The 15,300-nt window shown below is 42.6% G+C and overlaps 1 protein-coding gene across 1 annotated transcript; it reads right to left on the bottom strand.

Annotated features, from left to right (window-relative positions):
• Positions 1-4,452: 4,452 nt before the first annotated feature.
• jcadb (junctional cadherin 5 associated b) lies at positions 4,453-15,049 on the bottom strand. The gene is made up of 3 exons (XM_076746044.1): positions 14,535-15,049; positions 8,430-12,346; positions 4,453-7,632 (listed from the first exon to the last, which is right to left on the bottom strand). The coding sequence occupies exons 1-3, from the start codon at positions 14,858-14,860 to the stop codon at positions 7,598-7,600; spliced, it is 4,278 nt and encodes a 1,425-aa protein (XP_076602159.1). The 5' UTR covers positions 14,861-15,049; the 3' UTR covers positions 4,453-7,597.
• Positions 15,050-15,300: the final 251 nt, after the last annotated feature.

The raw sequence follows: 15,300 nt of genomic DNA, 5'->3' as shown, positions 1-15,300 counted from the left end.
AACAGAAAGCTACATCAGAAATGATGGATGGTTGTCATCATAAAAGAGCTATCTGCTTACTTTCTGACCTAATATATATCATAGCATTCCTTATATTAGAATAGGTAAGAGAAAACAATACTTACAATGCTTTAGCTCCAATAACAAGGGACTGAGAGAAACGCTCCACTCCAAGTGAAGTCCATTTATCCTGAGAGCAGAAATCAGGGATATGAAACTACCAAAGGGTCTCACTTGTTCCTTATTCAGAGCAAAGCAGATGCTGAGGAGGCAGGAGGCAGGAGGCACAGGTGTGAGCAGGTAAACCCAACCGGAGGATCCAAAGTCAACAACCATGAAGTGGATCCAACCTCAGCAGCCGACAAATATAGCCTGGTGCTTTCCCACTAGCTCTGCTGCAGCGGGTCAAATAAATCAGTCCAGGAGCAGCCGAGCAAAGGAGAGAGGGAAGAAGGTAGAGGGAGAGAGAGCAAGAGGGAGTGGGGTTCGCAGCAGAGGGGTGAAGGAGAGAGACAAGGATGAAGAGGAGAAAATATACACAAAAGGGGTGCTAGAACAGACTGATACTTCAAAATAAGTGGTTCTTCAAACTATTCCAAAAGTCAGAACTGTGGTTCGTAAAATGTCCATTCTTGTAACCCAGGTTTGGGACCCTGGTCTGATAGTTTAGACTGACGGTGAGAAGCGACACAACACTGCTTCCAAGGGGTTTGGGGAGTGCGGGCCAAAATCGGCGTGGTAACCTCATCCCACAGCAACCATGTATGGGCTGAAGAAAGCGGCCTCGATAGAGGGGCATCTGCCATAAATAGCCAGGACGCGTCGGGCTCCCAGCACAGGGGGATCGAATCAGCTGTTAAACTACAATCCAGCAGCACAGTGTGATCCAGGCTCTGCGGGGGCTCCTCTGTTACAGCACTGGGGTCTTACAGCACAGAGCTGCAATAAACTTCATTCTGAGCAATGCATGGTTTATCTACTTATATTCATTATATGTGTTATTTCTACAATTCTGTTCATTTCAGCCAAACGACCAATACTGCATACAACAGTAGGTTTAAATTCCTGGTTCAACCCTTTATTAAACATTGCATTGTGTGGTTTTAAATGCCACAACTGACAGACGTTTCATTTTATCTAAAACTAAAAGGAAAAAGCTGAGTCTCAATCTGCAGTCCCTCCACTCAGTTCAATATGTTATGATCATGATCCCTGCCAAAGTACTCACTACAGGGCAGCTGCAAGATGCACAACACAGGATCTCTTCTCTGCTGTTCATGTTGGGATGCTCACCTACACAAACACACACATGCACGACACAGTGTAAATATTTATGAAAAGTTATGCAACTATTGTTCATCTCCAAAAATGGAAATGTGGGCAGAGTAAGCAAACAATTATTTTAAATGTTGTCCCATGTGTCTTAAAAAAGACAAAGAAAGAAAATAATTGATGCAGGCAATAAAATCAATACAAAATCCTGCACAAGAAAAATTGAAGATATTGGCTGAAAAAGTGGAATTTCACTTACAAGGTTTTTACTGACATTAAGTGTGGACATTTATTTTCTCATGGGTTTGATCTGGATGGGCAGAGTCCTGACCTGCATACAGTATATGTATCAAAGTGAGATGTATGCTATATATAAATGGACTGAAATAAATGGATATAGGTACTCACTTCCTTCTCATCCTCTGGTGGAGAGGACACAGGTTCGGGTCAGGGTTTGTGGTATTTTTATTGTTTGATGCCATCTTGTGGACATAAGAAGTACATAACAGTACATATACTTCATTGAGTCTGTTTGTACTACAGGTGTTTAGGCAAACTAATTTAAATGAAAAAAGAGTAATTCACTCCTTTCAGTTTAATCTTCTGTCCCAGTATTGGAGTATGGTACAGCTGAGAATGCAGTCTGTGTGTAAGCGACAGAGGAGCGGAGAAGGAGGACAACTGTGCCATTGCTGGATTTATTTACTCCCCAAGCAACAGAAGTGAGCAAGCTTGACAGGTGTACAGTAAATGCAGATATGTACATTACTGATAGCGTTCTGGCCCAGAGACCGAGGCTGCTGTAACAGAGGGACAGCTGGAGATTAATGGCAGTGGGACTGTTGGCCCTCGAGGACATAACATGCTGCATGTCCACCAAGCTGTGATGTATTACTAGATATTTAGAAAACACGGCCAACTGCATCATCTCATCATCATATCTGATGAGACTATATTAGAATAACTGTGATATTTTAGAATCAGGTTTACATTCATTGGCAAACATACAATGTTAAAATGGTCAATATTTAGACTTGAATTGATTTTTCTTTTAACAGTGTAGCCGTGAGTAACATGACAGAGGTCAGTGCAGGTGTCAATAACTGCAGTTTTAGCAGTTAGAAGAAGCAGTACTGCAACTAGTTGTAGTACAGTAGCCCAAATGGCAGCTGTAGTGGTAACAGTAACTTCAGTGGAATATTTTGTTGCAGCGTCAGTACATTAACAGCAGGGTGGGACAACAGGGTGTTTCAGACCCAAATAATTATTTACTGTTGACTGGCAGGTGAAATGAGCATTTATCTGTCTGTTAAAAAGTCAACCAGCCACCCTGCAGGAGGCATTTTTGTAGTCATATTATCAGTTATGGCCAATATTTTTAGGGTTAGCTTCACTATTTAGCGGTTTATAAAGTGGGACAGTTATATATGAGCTTTACTTTACCTGAGGAGGACGATTAGCAACGATGACCAGCTGCTATGTTAAAGGTTAGTAACCATGTAGCTTAAGACTGCTTTAGGTTTAGCCTATTTTCTATGACAAATCAGAATAGTTAGCTGCAATAGTAAAAGGGCAACACACCACAACAAAACAATCTGTGGAAAATTACTGTAGAAAAGTCCAGAAAACGTTGTCTGTGTTGGGGCTAACCGTTAGCTTAGCTAAGGTAGGCAGTTAGCTAACATCGGGTATGGCAGTTAGCTTAGTATGGGAAATACAACTCACCCTTTGACGTTTTAAAATGTGTAACTAAGCTGATTGAAAGCGTCTTTCCTGGTTTTCTGCCGTTGTTTTTCCTTCAAGTCAAGCTGGTAGGCTGGCAGCATCAAATTATTACAGTATTTAAAGTAGCTAATTTCGCTAACTGGCGCCTCAGGCTAAGAGTGGTGATTCTGGCTAACAGGTGGCATTAAATGAAAACGCCTATCAGAAAGAAAAGTGTAATGTAGATACGTTCTTTCAATAAAATTAGTATTAGGCTTGTGGAAGTTGTAATCAGATTGGCTATACAAATTCTCTCTAGCCAGATGCTCTAATTCTTTAAAAGTTACTACACCAGAAACATTAAATGTTTCGCAGTTGTAACTCCATGTTGGTCTATATAAGTAGGCTATATCATTTATTTTATATGGCGAAATATCTAACCATTTTCTATTCAAAGTGAGCTGTTTGATTAAAATATTAGCTAGTTTGCTTCAAACAAATCTGAACTAGAGCAATATAAAAGTTATTTGCCATTTTGTGAAGTTATTGTGAAGAGACTGCCAAATATATTCTATGGTCGTCTGTATGTTTTTTGTTCATTGCTACGGCAACAAAACAATTTCCCAGATTGGGATCAATAAAGAAGCAGTCGAAAGTCTAAATATTGCTTCTTATATATGTTCACTAACACTGAGAGATGCTGCATGTACATGATGTGACAACCTATAATGTTTGTGTTTTGCACCACACCTCCCTCTTCTCAGCCACCCTGTGTTCTCGAACACATGCCAACGTGCCTTAAAGCATGACACTGGCATGTCAGTGATAAGACTTGTATCTATACAGAGATCAATGAAGTATCACATCAGAGGAGGTGCTAATCAGATGTCTGCCTCTCCTTTTAGAAAAAGAAGGCACACAGAGGAATTTGAGCAGTGTCTGTGGATGGATGACATCCAAGCCTCAGAGAGCATGCTGGGAGGTTTTTACAAGGTTCAGCTCAAGTATTGTCTTTGCCAACACTGTGATCGAGCAAGTGGAACTCAGTGTGACAGTCTGGCAGGGTAATTGGGCTGAAATTGCCGGTGTGCAAGTGTACATGCGTGAAAACACACATAATTGTGCACACACACACACTTTTTCTGTTGCCTTAATATTACTTTAAGAATAGAAGTCAACTCTAAGGGGAGTTTCATCTGAAAATAAAACATTCATGCCTTGAAAAATATGAAACTAATCATTACAGCATCCTTGCTGAATTTGCTGTTGACTACTGATGATGTTTGTCTTACTTCCTTGTGTCCTTCCCATACAATATACATTTGAGAGAGAATAAGTTGTATATTTCTAAGGTATTTTACAAAGAACAGCAAAAGTATGGTTTCCTCAGTAAATTTGTAAACCTCACAAAGTATAAGAAACAGTTCCTGCAGATGGCCCCGGGGCAATTGATCACAAACACTTCCGTTTCATGCAAAGAGTTTATTTATGAATCAGACTGCAGTATCATACAACAGTAGCACAATCATATGACTATGGATTATGCTCATATTTATAGATACAAAGATAAAGGCATGTCTTAAAGGAAAAAAATGAATGAGTTCTCTTTTGATTTACTCTAAAAATAGCTTTTAAATACTTGGCATAGTTTTGTAAATGAAATTATGAAACATAATGTTTTGCCCACCGGTTTTACTATTGGAGTACCAAATGCAAATATATTTTATGAAAAACATTTTTTTTCCTCCTCTCTCTTGCATTTCATGCAAGGAAGAAAAAAAGATGTCAGTGAGTACAAAAAGCACTTAAATCTCATATGAAAATAGAAAATATTACAAGTGTGCATAATTACTTCATGTTGCACATAACCTGCAGTACAAAAAGTCAAATGACACTATGTTCAAGTGTACCTGACATGCCAATTATTGGGGGGGCGTATGTACTGAAATACCTATTTAAATGTCGTCTGGGGCAGTTTACACAGAAGACCGAGGCAAGGCCTTTCAGTCTTCAAAATGAATTGAAAATGAGGTGGGTTAGTAATTAAGGGCGTGCCAGCTTGTCCTCCCTGTGATGCTGACTATGGGCTTGTCTTGAAACACTGAATCTCATCCTGTACTTTTTAAAACGATGCTTTTTGTATAAGTTGAGTTCACAGTTTTGATTCAATGTTCCTACAGATAAACAGCATGAAGAGCAGAAACTATCCACAATGCTACTGCACCTCTCCAGCCAGAGGCATGGCAGAACAGTAAGTTGTTTGTAAAAACCTAAGGTATGAAACAGTGCTTAGTACGTTAGTATTTGGCATTGCCTGGTGTATAATGTAATGCACACATAATAAGGCGACATGATTATTCCAAATTTACAAGAAATGTTTGAAATACTAAGACCAAGTTCTGAGTTGATAAAATGCTACAACTGTAAAATGCTACATAACAATTAAGTGATACTTGATGAGTGATTTAACAGTGATGATTCCTACAAATCTGTTGTTAATACGTTACACCAATGCAGCATTGCTGTTGTTGAAAAACCACGTAACTGCAAACTTGTTTTTATCCACAACAAGATTTTTTTAGTCATTATTTAAGTTTTAGGCTATGATTTAAAATGTATTAAAAACCCCTGTATGTTTTTAAATTTCATTTTTTTTCCGTACTTTCTGCAAATACGTGGTTCTTAGCCAAAAAATAGCATACTGCATTGTATCCTTTAGTGCAATAAGTATTAGGGACAGCAGAACAGATTTACACAAAATGGACACACTGTGCAATGAATGAAACAAAGAAAGAAAGGAGGAAGTGGGGGAGGGGGGAGGGTAGAAGGAAGGAAAAGAAAAAAAATCCAAATTTTATTTCTAAACATGTTTCGAGGAGACAACAACAGACCAATACATGATTTGAACTGGAAGACAAACAAAGACAAAAAAGGCATCGGCCATGTCTGACCACCAACACCGGAAATACAACTGAGATGGACTGATGTATCAAATATCACAAGGAGCGTCGAACACTGATTCTGTTAGCATATGAAAAAGCACTATCAAATAGGAAATCATGGCACAATCAAAAAGTTTCCAACACATCAACACTGGCACTGATGAACCCTATCACTCACTGAAACCGAATCGTGTGATCAAGGCACACCACAGGGCCATCCCTTCTAATATCACTCTGTTAGATTTTAAAGCACTAGAAAATTATGTGTACTCTCAATATGATACTATACAGACATGTGATACTTTCAGCTTGATATAAGTGTGGAGAAATAAAATTCCATGGTTAAATATAAAATATCTCTTAAAATATTTAAAATATACTTTATTTTGTACATTATGCAAACTGATCAACAATTCGATGATAAGAAAAATAAATATTCAGTGAAATGTCGTCTCTTTGCGATACAGATGTGTGAACATAGATATATATCATGAAGTAAAGCACCCACCCCCTGTTCACCTCCCATATACCCTGACACAATTCCATATCCCTGTAATATGATTTGAATGACACGTTCACATTAAAACTCCTGACAATGGTTCCTACAATTAGCTCCACTAAACCACTGAGCTGTTTGTACAACAATATTGCTCTACGTATCTTTTTTTTTTCCGGTTCTATATCCCTATATCCATCTTTAATTTTAATCAGAGTTGCCGACAACTGCTTCAATTCAATCCTTGCCTTTATTGCTTCCTGAAATTACCTGGAAATGGGAGCTATACATCGGATTGATCAGGGGAATATCACACATCTTGTTAAAGAAGGCAACTCTCCCTCTCCAGCGTAGAACCAATGTATCAAATAGTAGGTCACTGATCTATCATGTCACGTGGAGTAGAATCACTCTTCATTGAAGAGCTTTATGGGTTATGGTTGCAATGTGTACAAAAGCAATGAGACAGGGCACAATGTCATTAAATTTTAAAAAAGAAAGGCTGATTGATCTCATCTGAAAATCAAAACAGTTCTTGAGCCAGAGACAGTGATGTCCAGTTCTAAAACAGCTGTCGCCTCACGACAATCAGATACGCAGTTTATTTTGGTGTAGTTTCAATGCAACAGAACAGGTTTGTGACATTAACCCTTCTATATCTACGTTAGGCTAAACATAAATGCTTACATTCATATCCTTAACAGCTCGCCCGTAAACAAACAGATTCATTCAGTATGCAAAAAAATGTCTCGACTGTATTCACTATGGACATTTTAGAAGTTCTAGTATGCACGACAGAATTGCATAATGTCTGCCAATGAGAAAAGCATAGGGAGAATAGAATAGAAAGGACAAGCCGCTACAAGAAGACTAACTAGTAGGAACCCTATAAGAGGATGGGCTTGGGGATGGAGGACAGATGGGGTAGTGGGAAGTCAGTTTGGGAAGGCTGGGGAGGGATTCTGGGTGGAAGTTGCCCCACAAGTTAAAGGGGCACCTCCCTTTGGCAGTGGAACAGCACTCTTAGTAGTCAACGCAGCGCCGAGGGTGAAGGTGTACACAATGCTCTTGTCGGACAAGAAGGCCATTTCAGTGTCAAGATGAGATGAAGGCATTCTAGTAGGCAGCCAGGTCACAGTGTTGGAGCTAAAAACCTCAGATGGAGATGATGGACGCAGTCTTTCTACACTGTTTCCACTTGGCTGGGATCATGGGGTTCTGGGACATAAAGAAGAAAAATTTTCATTCAGAAAAAGTTTGTATCCTATTGTATTATTCATATAAAATATCAAAAATGAAGAGGAATAGTAGTAGAAATTTCAATATCAATCGCAGTCGAAAATGATTCCCTTTTGAGGACAGTAAACCATACAATTTTCAAGAATGCTTTTGCATTCATTATATTTTTTTTTCCAGTAGCATCAAATTCAGTATACTGTATGTTTAATGGATCTGGATTATGTGAGAAGGAAAGAAGACTTGGACTATCTCTGGGCACTGACACCATCTTGTGGAGATGTCTTTAACAGCAAGGCGCATTGAGAGTCTCTTCAGTTTTGGTAACTTGTGACCTTCAGAGATAAATGAACAAAGCACTCTTAAGAGTTTATGGACACATGTGCTCCTTTACTTAGAGGAGACAAAAAAGCAGTAAATATTGTTTCAGTCATCTCTCTTGACACAGTTTGATGTTTCATTTACAGAATAAAATCAAAACCATTTTTTTCAAATTGACTCACAAAGCATACAATGGCTGAATCAAGTCAGTCAAATTGTGTGATTCATTGAACAAATATCTTAAATAACTGCAATGGTATTTTCCATTTTCCGTTTTTGGTTTGGTAGTCTACTGGATCTGTGTGGACCATGGGAAATAAATGTTTTACTTTTATATTACTTTTGATCATTTCAATGTGCGTACATTTGTAAAGCTGTACAGAGAGTTCTAAACTTTCCGAACACATTTTTCCACAAGGATCCTTAAAATTGAGTTTCCTCTCATTTTCTTATCTTACCTGAGAGAGATGACTCCTCCTCATCTTGCAACACTGTCTCCTCAGAGACCTGCCGGGAATGGGTGACCTCTTGATCGTTCTCCTTGTCTCTCTGAGGAGCAGGATGGGGCTCCTCTGTTTGTTCGTCCTTGACTTCCCCCTCTGTCTCTGTCTCTGCCTCCCCCTCCCCAGAGTCAGTACTCCTGATGCTGAGGCGCCTCATCCGATACATAACATCCACCTCCCTCATCCGGGCCATGCGCTCAACTGCCACCCGACCTGGAGAAATAGCCAGCTTATTCTGCAACGCTTCAATTCGGTGGGAGGGGCCCCTGCTCCTCCTCTCCCCCTCCAAGCTAAGAGACAGCCTGCGGTCTAGGTTTGGGGGAACTGAAAGTGGCAGTCTGTCTGGTGGAAACTCTGGTAACCCTGGGTGGTCTCTCCCCAGATGAGTCCGTACACCAAGTCTATGCTCTGCGACAGCAAATGGCTTCTTTTCTTGCTCCTGCTTGTCATCAGGCATTGTATTGTCTTGCCCCTCACACTCACTTCTCACTTCAGCTGTCAGTTTGTCTGCACTGCCTTCAGGTGTTTCACCTTTAATGGCTTCTTTCTCTCCTAATTCTACTTCCTTAGTTACTGTTTCACTAACACTCTGTTCCTCTATGACTTGGGGGTCTGCAGGCACATCAGTTGCTAATATTGTGGATATATTCTCCTCTGTACCTTCATCTGCTTGTATGCTCTGTGCAGGCTTAACTGTGCACAAATTGTCCAAGTTTTCTGCCTGAGCATTGTCTGTTTTTTCACCCCCTCCCACATTTTCCTGTGTTAATGAAGGCTGCTCCCTTGTTTCAGCACATAGGTCAGACCCTGACTGATTCAAACTTGGGTCATTTGGCTCCTCTGTTTTTCTATGTTCTCCTGGACTTTCTAATGCAGCACATTGTGGCGGACTGCCATTTTGATTGGTCGAGCTGTCCGAGCTGTTTTCCTCATGAAGTGGAGGCAATGGACCCTGTCTCATCTGATTCTCAAGCTCTCTTTTGCAAATGGGACACTCCTCTTCTGATTCAGCACTGAGATCTTGCTGAGACTCTGCGTCATTAGTTTTAAAATTGCCTGTGGATGCTTTATTGGCATCCCCCAGGTCTCTCGACTGACGCAAAGTCTGGCATATGTCCTCGTAATCAGGAGGACTAGTGAGCGTAGAGGCATCCTGCATGGGCTGTCTGTCTGCCCATGGCACCTCAGCTGCTGTGGTGTGCGTTGTTGGACTGAAGTCACAAAGTGGTGTCTCAATAGGCTCATCTGGCAGGTCTAGTTTCACTGTCCTGCCATCGTTGCTCCGTCTACGTGAAAGATGCGCAACAACCCTGTATTCTCTGAAGCCTGTCTCCCGAGGTGGGACGGGGAGCTCCTCCCTAAGCTGCTTGCTGAAGGTTACCGACTTTGTTGCAGGCCTGGAGAAGGCGCTCTTGACTTCCCTGTATTCTGGGTCAACAGACCAGCTTACTGCACTGCGCCTAAGGCTGCTGGGCTTGTTGAGAGGTTCTGATGTCAATCGGATTTTGATACGCTCAGGAATTTGAACAGAACCATTTGGGACTTTATTGCTGGCAGTGCCTAGCTCCAAGATGTCTTTGTAGGCCTCATTGAGGTCCTCTATGCACTTGTCAACACTGGGCTGTTTGCTGCTCTGCTGCTGCTGCTGCTGCTGCTGCTGATCCTGGACTTCTTTTTTGATGGTCTCCAGCTCTTTGACAGCATCCCATGGTCGCTGGCTGGCTGGTTTCAGGAGGAACTGTTCAAATGCATCCTGCCCACTGTTTGCTGCTGGTTTGGTCTCCTCCGCATTTCCTGAGGGTGGTAGTGCTGGCTGCTGAGCTGTGCTCTTGTTCAGCTGGTTGGAGAAGGTGGATGTTAGGGAGAAGGCGCTGTTGCTTGACAGTTTCAGGCTCTTCACTCCCTTTATAGGAAAACTGAAGGCAGTGCCCACTACACCGCTGCTATCAGGAGGGACTTCAGTGCCAGGAGGGACAGGGTCTTGTTGTGCTTCCTTGTTTTCAGGGGCAGGTTTTCGGGCCTCTGGGCTAGTTTGTGTCTCCTGGTCTCGATACTGGTTTGCAGGCCAGGATCCTGACAGTTTCATCTCCTTGTAATGATTTATCTTAGGGGGTCTACAGGGTACTTTTTTAAACATTTTGCTGCTTGCTCTACTGCTTGTTTTGCTGCTCGCTATGCTACCAGTTAGTGCTTGAAGCTCAGCTTCAGCTGAAGATGTGCTTTGGAGACTTTGGTTTGTTAAATGGCCAGTTTTGTTGTCACTAGGACTGTCCGCTGGGTCTGGTGACTTCTCATTGTTGTTATTCTGATCACGGATTGTCCCAGTGAGCTGCGGAGTAACAGGGACAGACACCAAACAAAAAATTGTCTCACTAAGTCTCTTTTTGAGATTCTTGGTTTTGTCTTTCTCTGGTGGCTCTGGTTGTTCCACCTTTTTTACTTCTGTCACAGTTTCAGACACACCCTGGTCAGCCGGCTTGCATGGGGGAGGTGGTGGTTTACCCAGAATAGATGAAGGAAAAAACTGACTACGGTTTTGTTCAGAAGTTACACTATCACTCTTTTTGTTTATGCCCCTGTTGCACCATCGATTACTGCTGTCGTTGTCATTGAGAGCTGTTTTACGGCTGTCAGTATTGAGAGCTGACCCCTGTTGGGGAGGAAAGGCACTGTCATGAGTAGATTGTCCTAAAATTTTAGCGGGTGGAGTCTCTTTGTTGATGTTACGGATCTTGTCTGAGTCAGTGAGAGAACTTCCGCTAGGCCCTCCTGAGATTTGCTTCACTCTTGGGTCTTCAGTGGGTAATTGACGGGCATGGCCTGGTTGTTCTTCATGTCCAGAATGTACCTGTTTTCGATAGGATGCACCACGTTCTCCATAATGTTCCAGCCAGGAACAACTTGCCTGTCTAGAAAACCATCGTCCAGGATCTGAGATGGGCATTTGCAGAGCTTCCGCCCTCCATCTTAGGTTTGCCATTTCATTGCGGTTGATTGAAACTGCTCTTGGGGGTAGGGCTCTTTTATAAGATGGGGGTGGGATGTAGCCCGGGGGCTCCATTCCAGAGATGGCAGAGTGTTGTGCGAAATAGTCATGTCTCAGCTCCCCTCCCCTTGTATAATAGATAGGCCTTTCTTTTTGCTTGGCACCCTGGTCTATAGCAAGCATTTCTGCGCTACCCCTAGTCTGCTGGTGAATCTCATATGACGGAGGCTTTAAAGGCCTGCTGAACCTGGGCTTTGGTAAAAGTGCAACATTGCTGCTTGGCCCGGCATTCCTACCCCACCGGTCCCTGACAACAGCACCACTATAGATATACCTACTATAGGGCCCAGAGAAGACAGTGCTGTTGAACCTCTGTTGCCTGTCAGGTAGGCTAGGCCTGGATGGAATGAGCTCTCTACTGCTAGTTCCATCAGGTGACAAAACTCTGGGGAGAGACTGAGACTTTGCTTTAGTTCTCGGGTGAAAAAAACCCTCCGGTGTCCTCAGGCGGTACTGGTCCTGAGCCCACCTTTCCCCATCCCCATCTGACAACTGCCTTCCCAGCCCAACAGCAGGCCTCCACTCCTCTGTACCAAGGCTCTGGCACTTTCTCTCCCCGGTCACTCTTAGCTGACCAGGGGCTGCGTCCAGGTCCCTTAGCCAGGAAATGTCCTCCCATAGCTGCTGCGCTTGTCTCTCTGCTCTGTGTTCCTCTGCTGTAATCAGGGCCTGTGGCCTCCATGCGCCAGCAGAGGCCCTCAGCTCCCTGCCATCAGCATAGTCCAGAAGGATGCTGAAGTCCTGGCCTCGCCTCCGCCAGTAGGAAACATCCCTCTCGTCATAGCTCAGCGGCTCTGAATAAGTCAAACTGGGAACATCGTAGAACCTGCAAAGACCGATAACATCAGTGTGAATAAGACATTCACATTGTTACGAGAGGAAAGTGTCGTGGTTACAGATGTTGCAAGCTGAGTAATGTCTAACAGTCATTAGATTTAAACTCACAGATAAACACAGAAAAGCATCTGAAAGGCAATATTCTTTCATATTTGCGAGTATCTTCTTGTTTAAAAAACACTGAAAAGAAACTATATGAAGAGACGTTCCCGAAACAAAACTAATAAAAACTACAATTACATCAGTTTCTGCGCTAATATGGTAAAGCAACACCAGCCTTGTGAGATTTGATAGTTGTCAAACATTAGAAGTGACATGTCCATGGCAGCCTCAAGCATGTGTTTTGGCTTTGACAGTATTGGCTTTTCGGTGCAACTTAATCAAGGAGAGCAAGCACATATGAGACAGAATTGCTTAAGTCAGCGGCTTCCAAGTCCCTTGAAGAAACCATGAAATTGTGATGCTACTGCAATATGATCTGCATATTAAATTGTGCTGACCTTATCTTGGAAGCTGGTCATCTGGACAGCGACTGTGGCCCTTTAAGAAAGTCTAAGCAAAAACATTCCACCCTACCCAATCTGGCATGAAAGCAAAACCTCTTTTCCTCTGTTTAATTGATCACAAAACCCAATTAACATGATCGATCTGCATCCTTATAGGAAATCCAACAAATACAATATGACCAACCCACAAACAGTCACAGTTTGCTTCACTATGTCACAATATAATGTAATTTTAGAGAAAATCAGAAGAGGGATTTTTGATTCTTGCTAGAGTGTATATGTACTATCACAAGCACTAATATAATTTTAAAAATGCTTGCTGAATTTAACATAAAATGGCAAGTGTGTGACAAGTGGCTGTTGGCAGGTTCAAAACAGTGCATCCACTGTAGTGTGATAAAGCAGTGCTGCCTGGAGATGATTTTAGCTATGGTTCCATATTTATCTCTTTTGTGCAGGATGTGGCTGTAATGCATGTTGCACTGCCAAAACAATTATCTTAGAAGTAGCATACTTAATCATAACAGATTAAGTCTAAAAAACAGAGCTTCACTTCTGTTAAAGAGGGTCATTTTGATAAATTACACTGTAATTTTACATTTCTAATTTTCACAAGCAGTCGTGATAATTTTCTTGATGTGGTGGAACAGTGCTGCTGAATGAAGCAGAAGTAACAGTGTGATATCCATGAATTTCATAGGTCATCAGTCACATCCAAGGATGTTTTAAGCCATCCTGATGATAACCAGTTATAATGGAACGACAGAGTGTGGGTTTGAAATCCTTGTTGAAATTCAAATGCAACCCTCAGATCTTTTAAATGAAATAGATCAATAACTGTATTTTCCCAGGCTAGTTGATTCATAGTGATGAAATAGCCGCATAAGGCCATGCATTGCAGTTAGCAGTTCCACAAAAAACCAATACACAAATCGAACCATAAAATGTATCATACATACATATTACAATATATGTTCATAACATATCCAGTCTTATAAAAGAGATTTTTTTTTAAATAAATGAATTACAATTACCCTTTTTAACAGCTTCATCTTATGTCTGCACTGCACTAGGAGACTGTGTTAGTCACTGTACTCATTCATTTAAGCAGCAAAGTCAATGGATCATCCTCAGCAGCATATGCTACTGTATGGCTGAGGGGAGCCGCGCTGTGCACACTTGCCCAGCAACATGCTTACATCACAGAGCACGTGCTGGGCGTGATTCAGTGTGCCAGTGTTTACAGTGGAGTGATTACGCGCCTGTCTTGAGGCATGTTCAGTTCTCCTCAGTTTGCTCACTGTCTAGGGCTGCTGTTTACATCTGCATGCCTGGTGGAGGCTGTGGAGACGATACCAGCGCATGGGTGGGCTCCACAGAGACACGAGCCACCTCTCCGTGCAGGCATGTAAACAACTCAAACAAGCGCAAAGGCACCTTTCATAATTCCTCATATCCCAGCATAAGATATGTCAGTGGTGCTGCTGCAGCCACAGTGTTCTGCAGCTCTGGAAGGAGGGGAAAGGGAAGAGGAGGAAAAAAAAAACCCTGCGCAGTGCAGACTCAGTTTTGCATGCAATACCGAAGGGCCCCAGTGAGAAGGAGGGGAGAGGAAAAAAGGGAAGGTAAAGGGTGTGGGGGATCGCAAAAGAGAGGGAAAAAAACACTCACCCACTATCTGTGGCAAGAGAATCACCCAAGGGCTGAGCGTCACCTAGGATACCGATACCGGCTTCTTTTCTCCTTTGGTTCCTTTCCCCGCTCTCGTTGTCAGTGGCGGGGTAGCCCTTCACCAGTGCCTGCCTGCTGCCATAGATGCCTGTGATAGATGCCCCCCGGTCCGCCTCATACCCGTTCAGTGTCCCCCGGCCAGCCCTGTTGTCCACAAGTTCACGCTGGCAATCAGCTGGGCGCTTGTCATAAGGCGTGGCAGATGGAGGGCCCCTCTCGGGCAATTTATATCCGTGCGAAATGAGGAGGTCCTCCACACTGTACATGGTGGTGTCTCTCTCACTTCTGGGCAGTAGGGCAAAGGTGGGTGTGTTGCCTTATGCGCAGTGCTGCTGGTGGAAGCTGGAGCACGGCTGCTCAGCAGAGGCCATCACTGAGGGGAGGACAGTGGAGGGAAGAGGTAGCATGAACAGATTATTTCTGTATGCGCCTAAATCGAGAGTGTGCCGTTTTCAACATGCTCGCTGATGTCAGAAAGTACGAATTTTTGTGAAACCTTTCCAGATGTGCTAATGCGTTACCTATTCAGCATGTTCTATGTTGAAAGCTCAGTGAGTGCTCTAAATTCAACATGAACATGTGCTAAACATAACAGAATATTCAATGCGGACATTATTGTGTCTCCTGGGGCATCTCTGGAATGTGGAACTTTAGCTTTAAAAGTGCACACTGCAGAATTTAGGAACTGTCTTTTTTTATTCTGTAG

The sequence above is a fragment of the Chaetodon auriga genome, chromosome 12, assembly GCF_051107435.1.
Source record: "Chaetodon auriga isolate fChaAug3 chromosome 12, fChaAug3.hap1, whole genome shotgun sequence".
Lineage (NCBI taxonomy): Eukaryota > Metazoa > Chordata > Actinopteri > Chaetodontiformes > Chaetodontidae > Chaetodon > Chaetodon auriga.
This window is presented reverse-complemented; position numbering and strand designations above follow the sequence as displayed.

Excerpts from the sequence above, each read along its gene's own strand:
- jcadb (XM_076746044.1), bottom strand. The coding sequence starts at position 14,860 with ATGTACAGTGTGGAGGACCTCCTCATTTCGCACGGATATAAATTGCCC. Across the intron at positions 12,347-14,534 it reads TCTCTTGCCACAGATAGTGG|GTTCTACGATGTTCCCAGTT; the intron begins GTGAGTGTTTTT and ends CGGTCTTTGCAG. Across the intron at positions 7,633-8,429 it reads GGAGGAGTCATCTCTCTCAG|AACCCCATGATCCCAGCCAA; the intron begins GTAAGATAAGAA and ends TTTATGTCCCAG.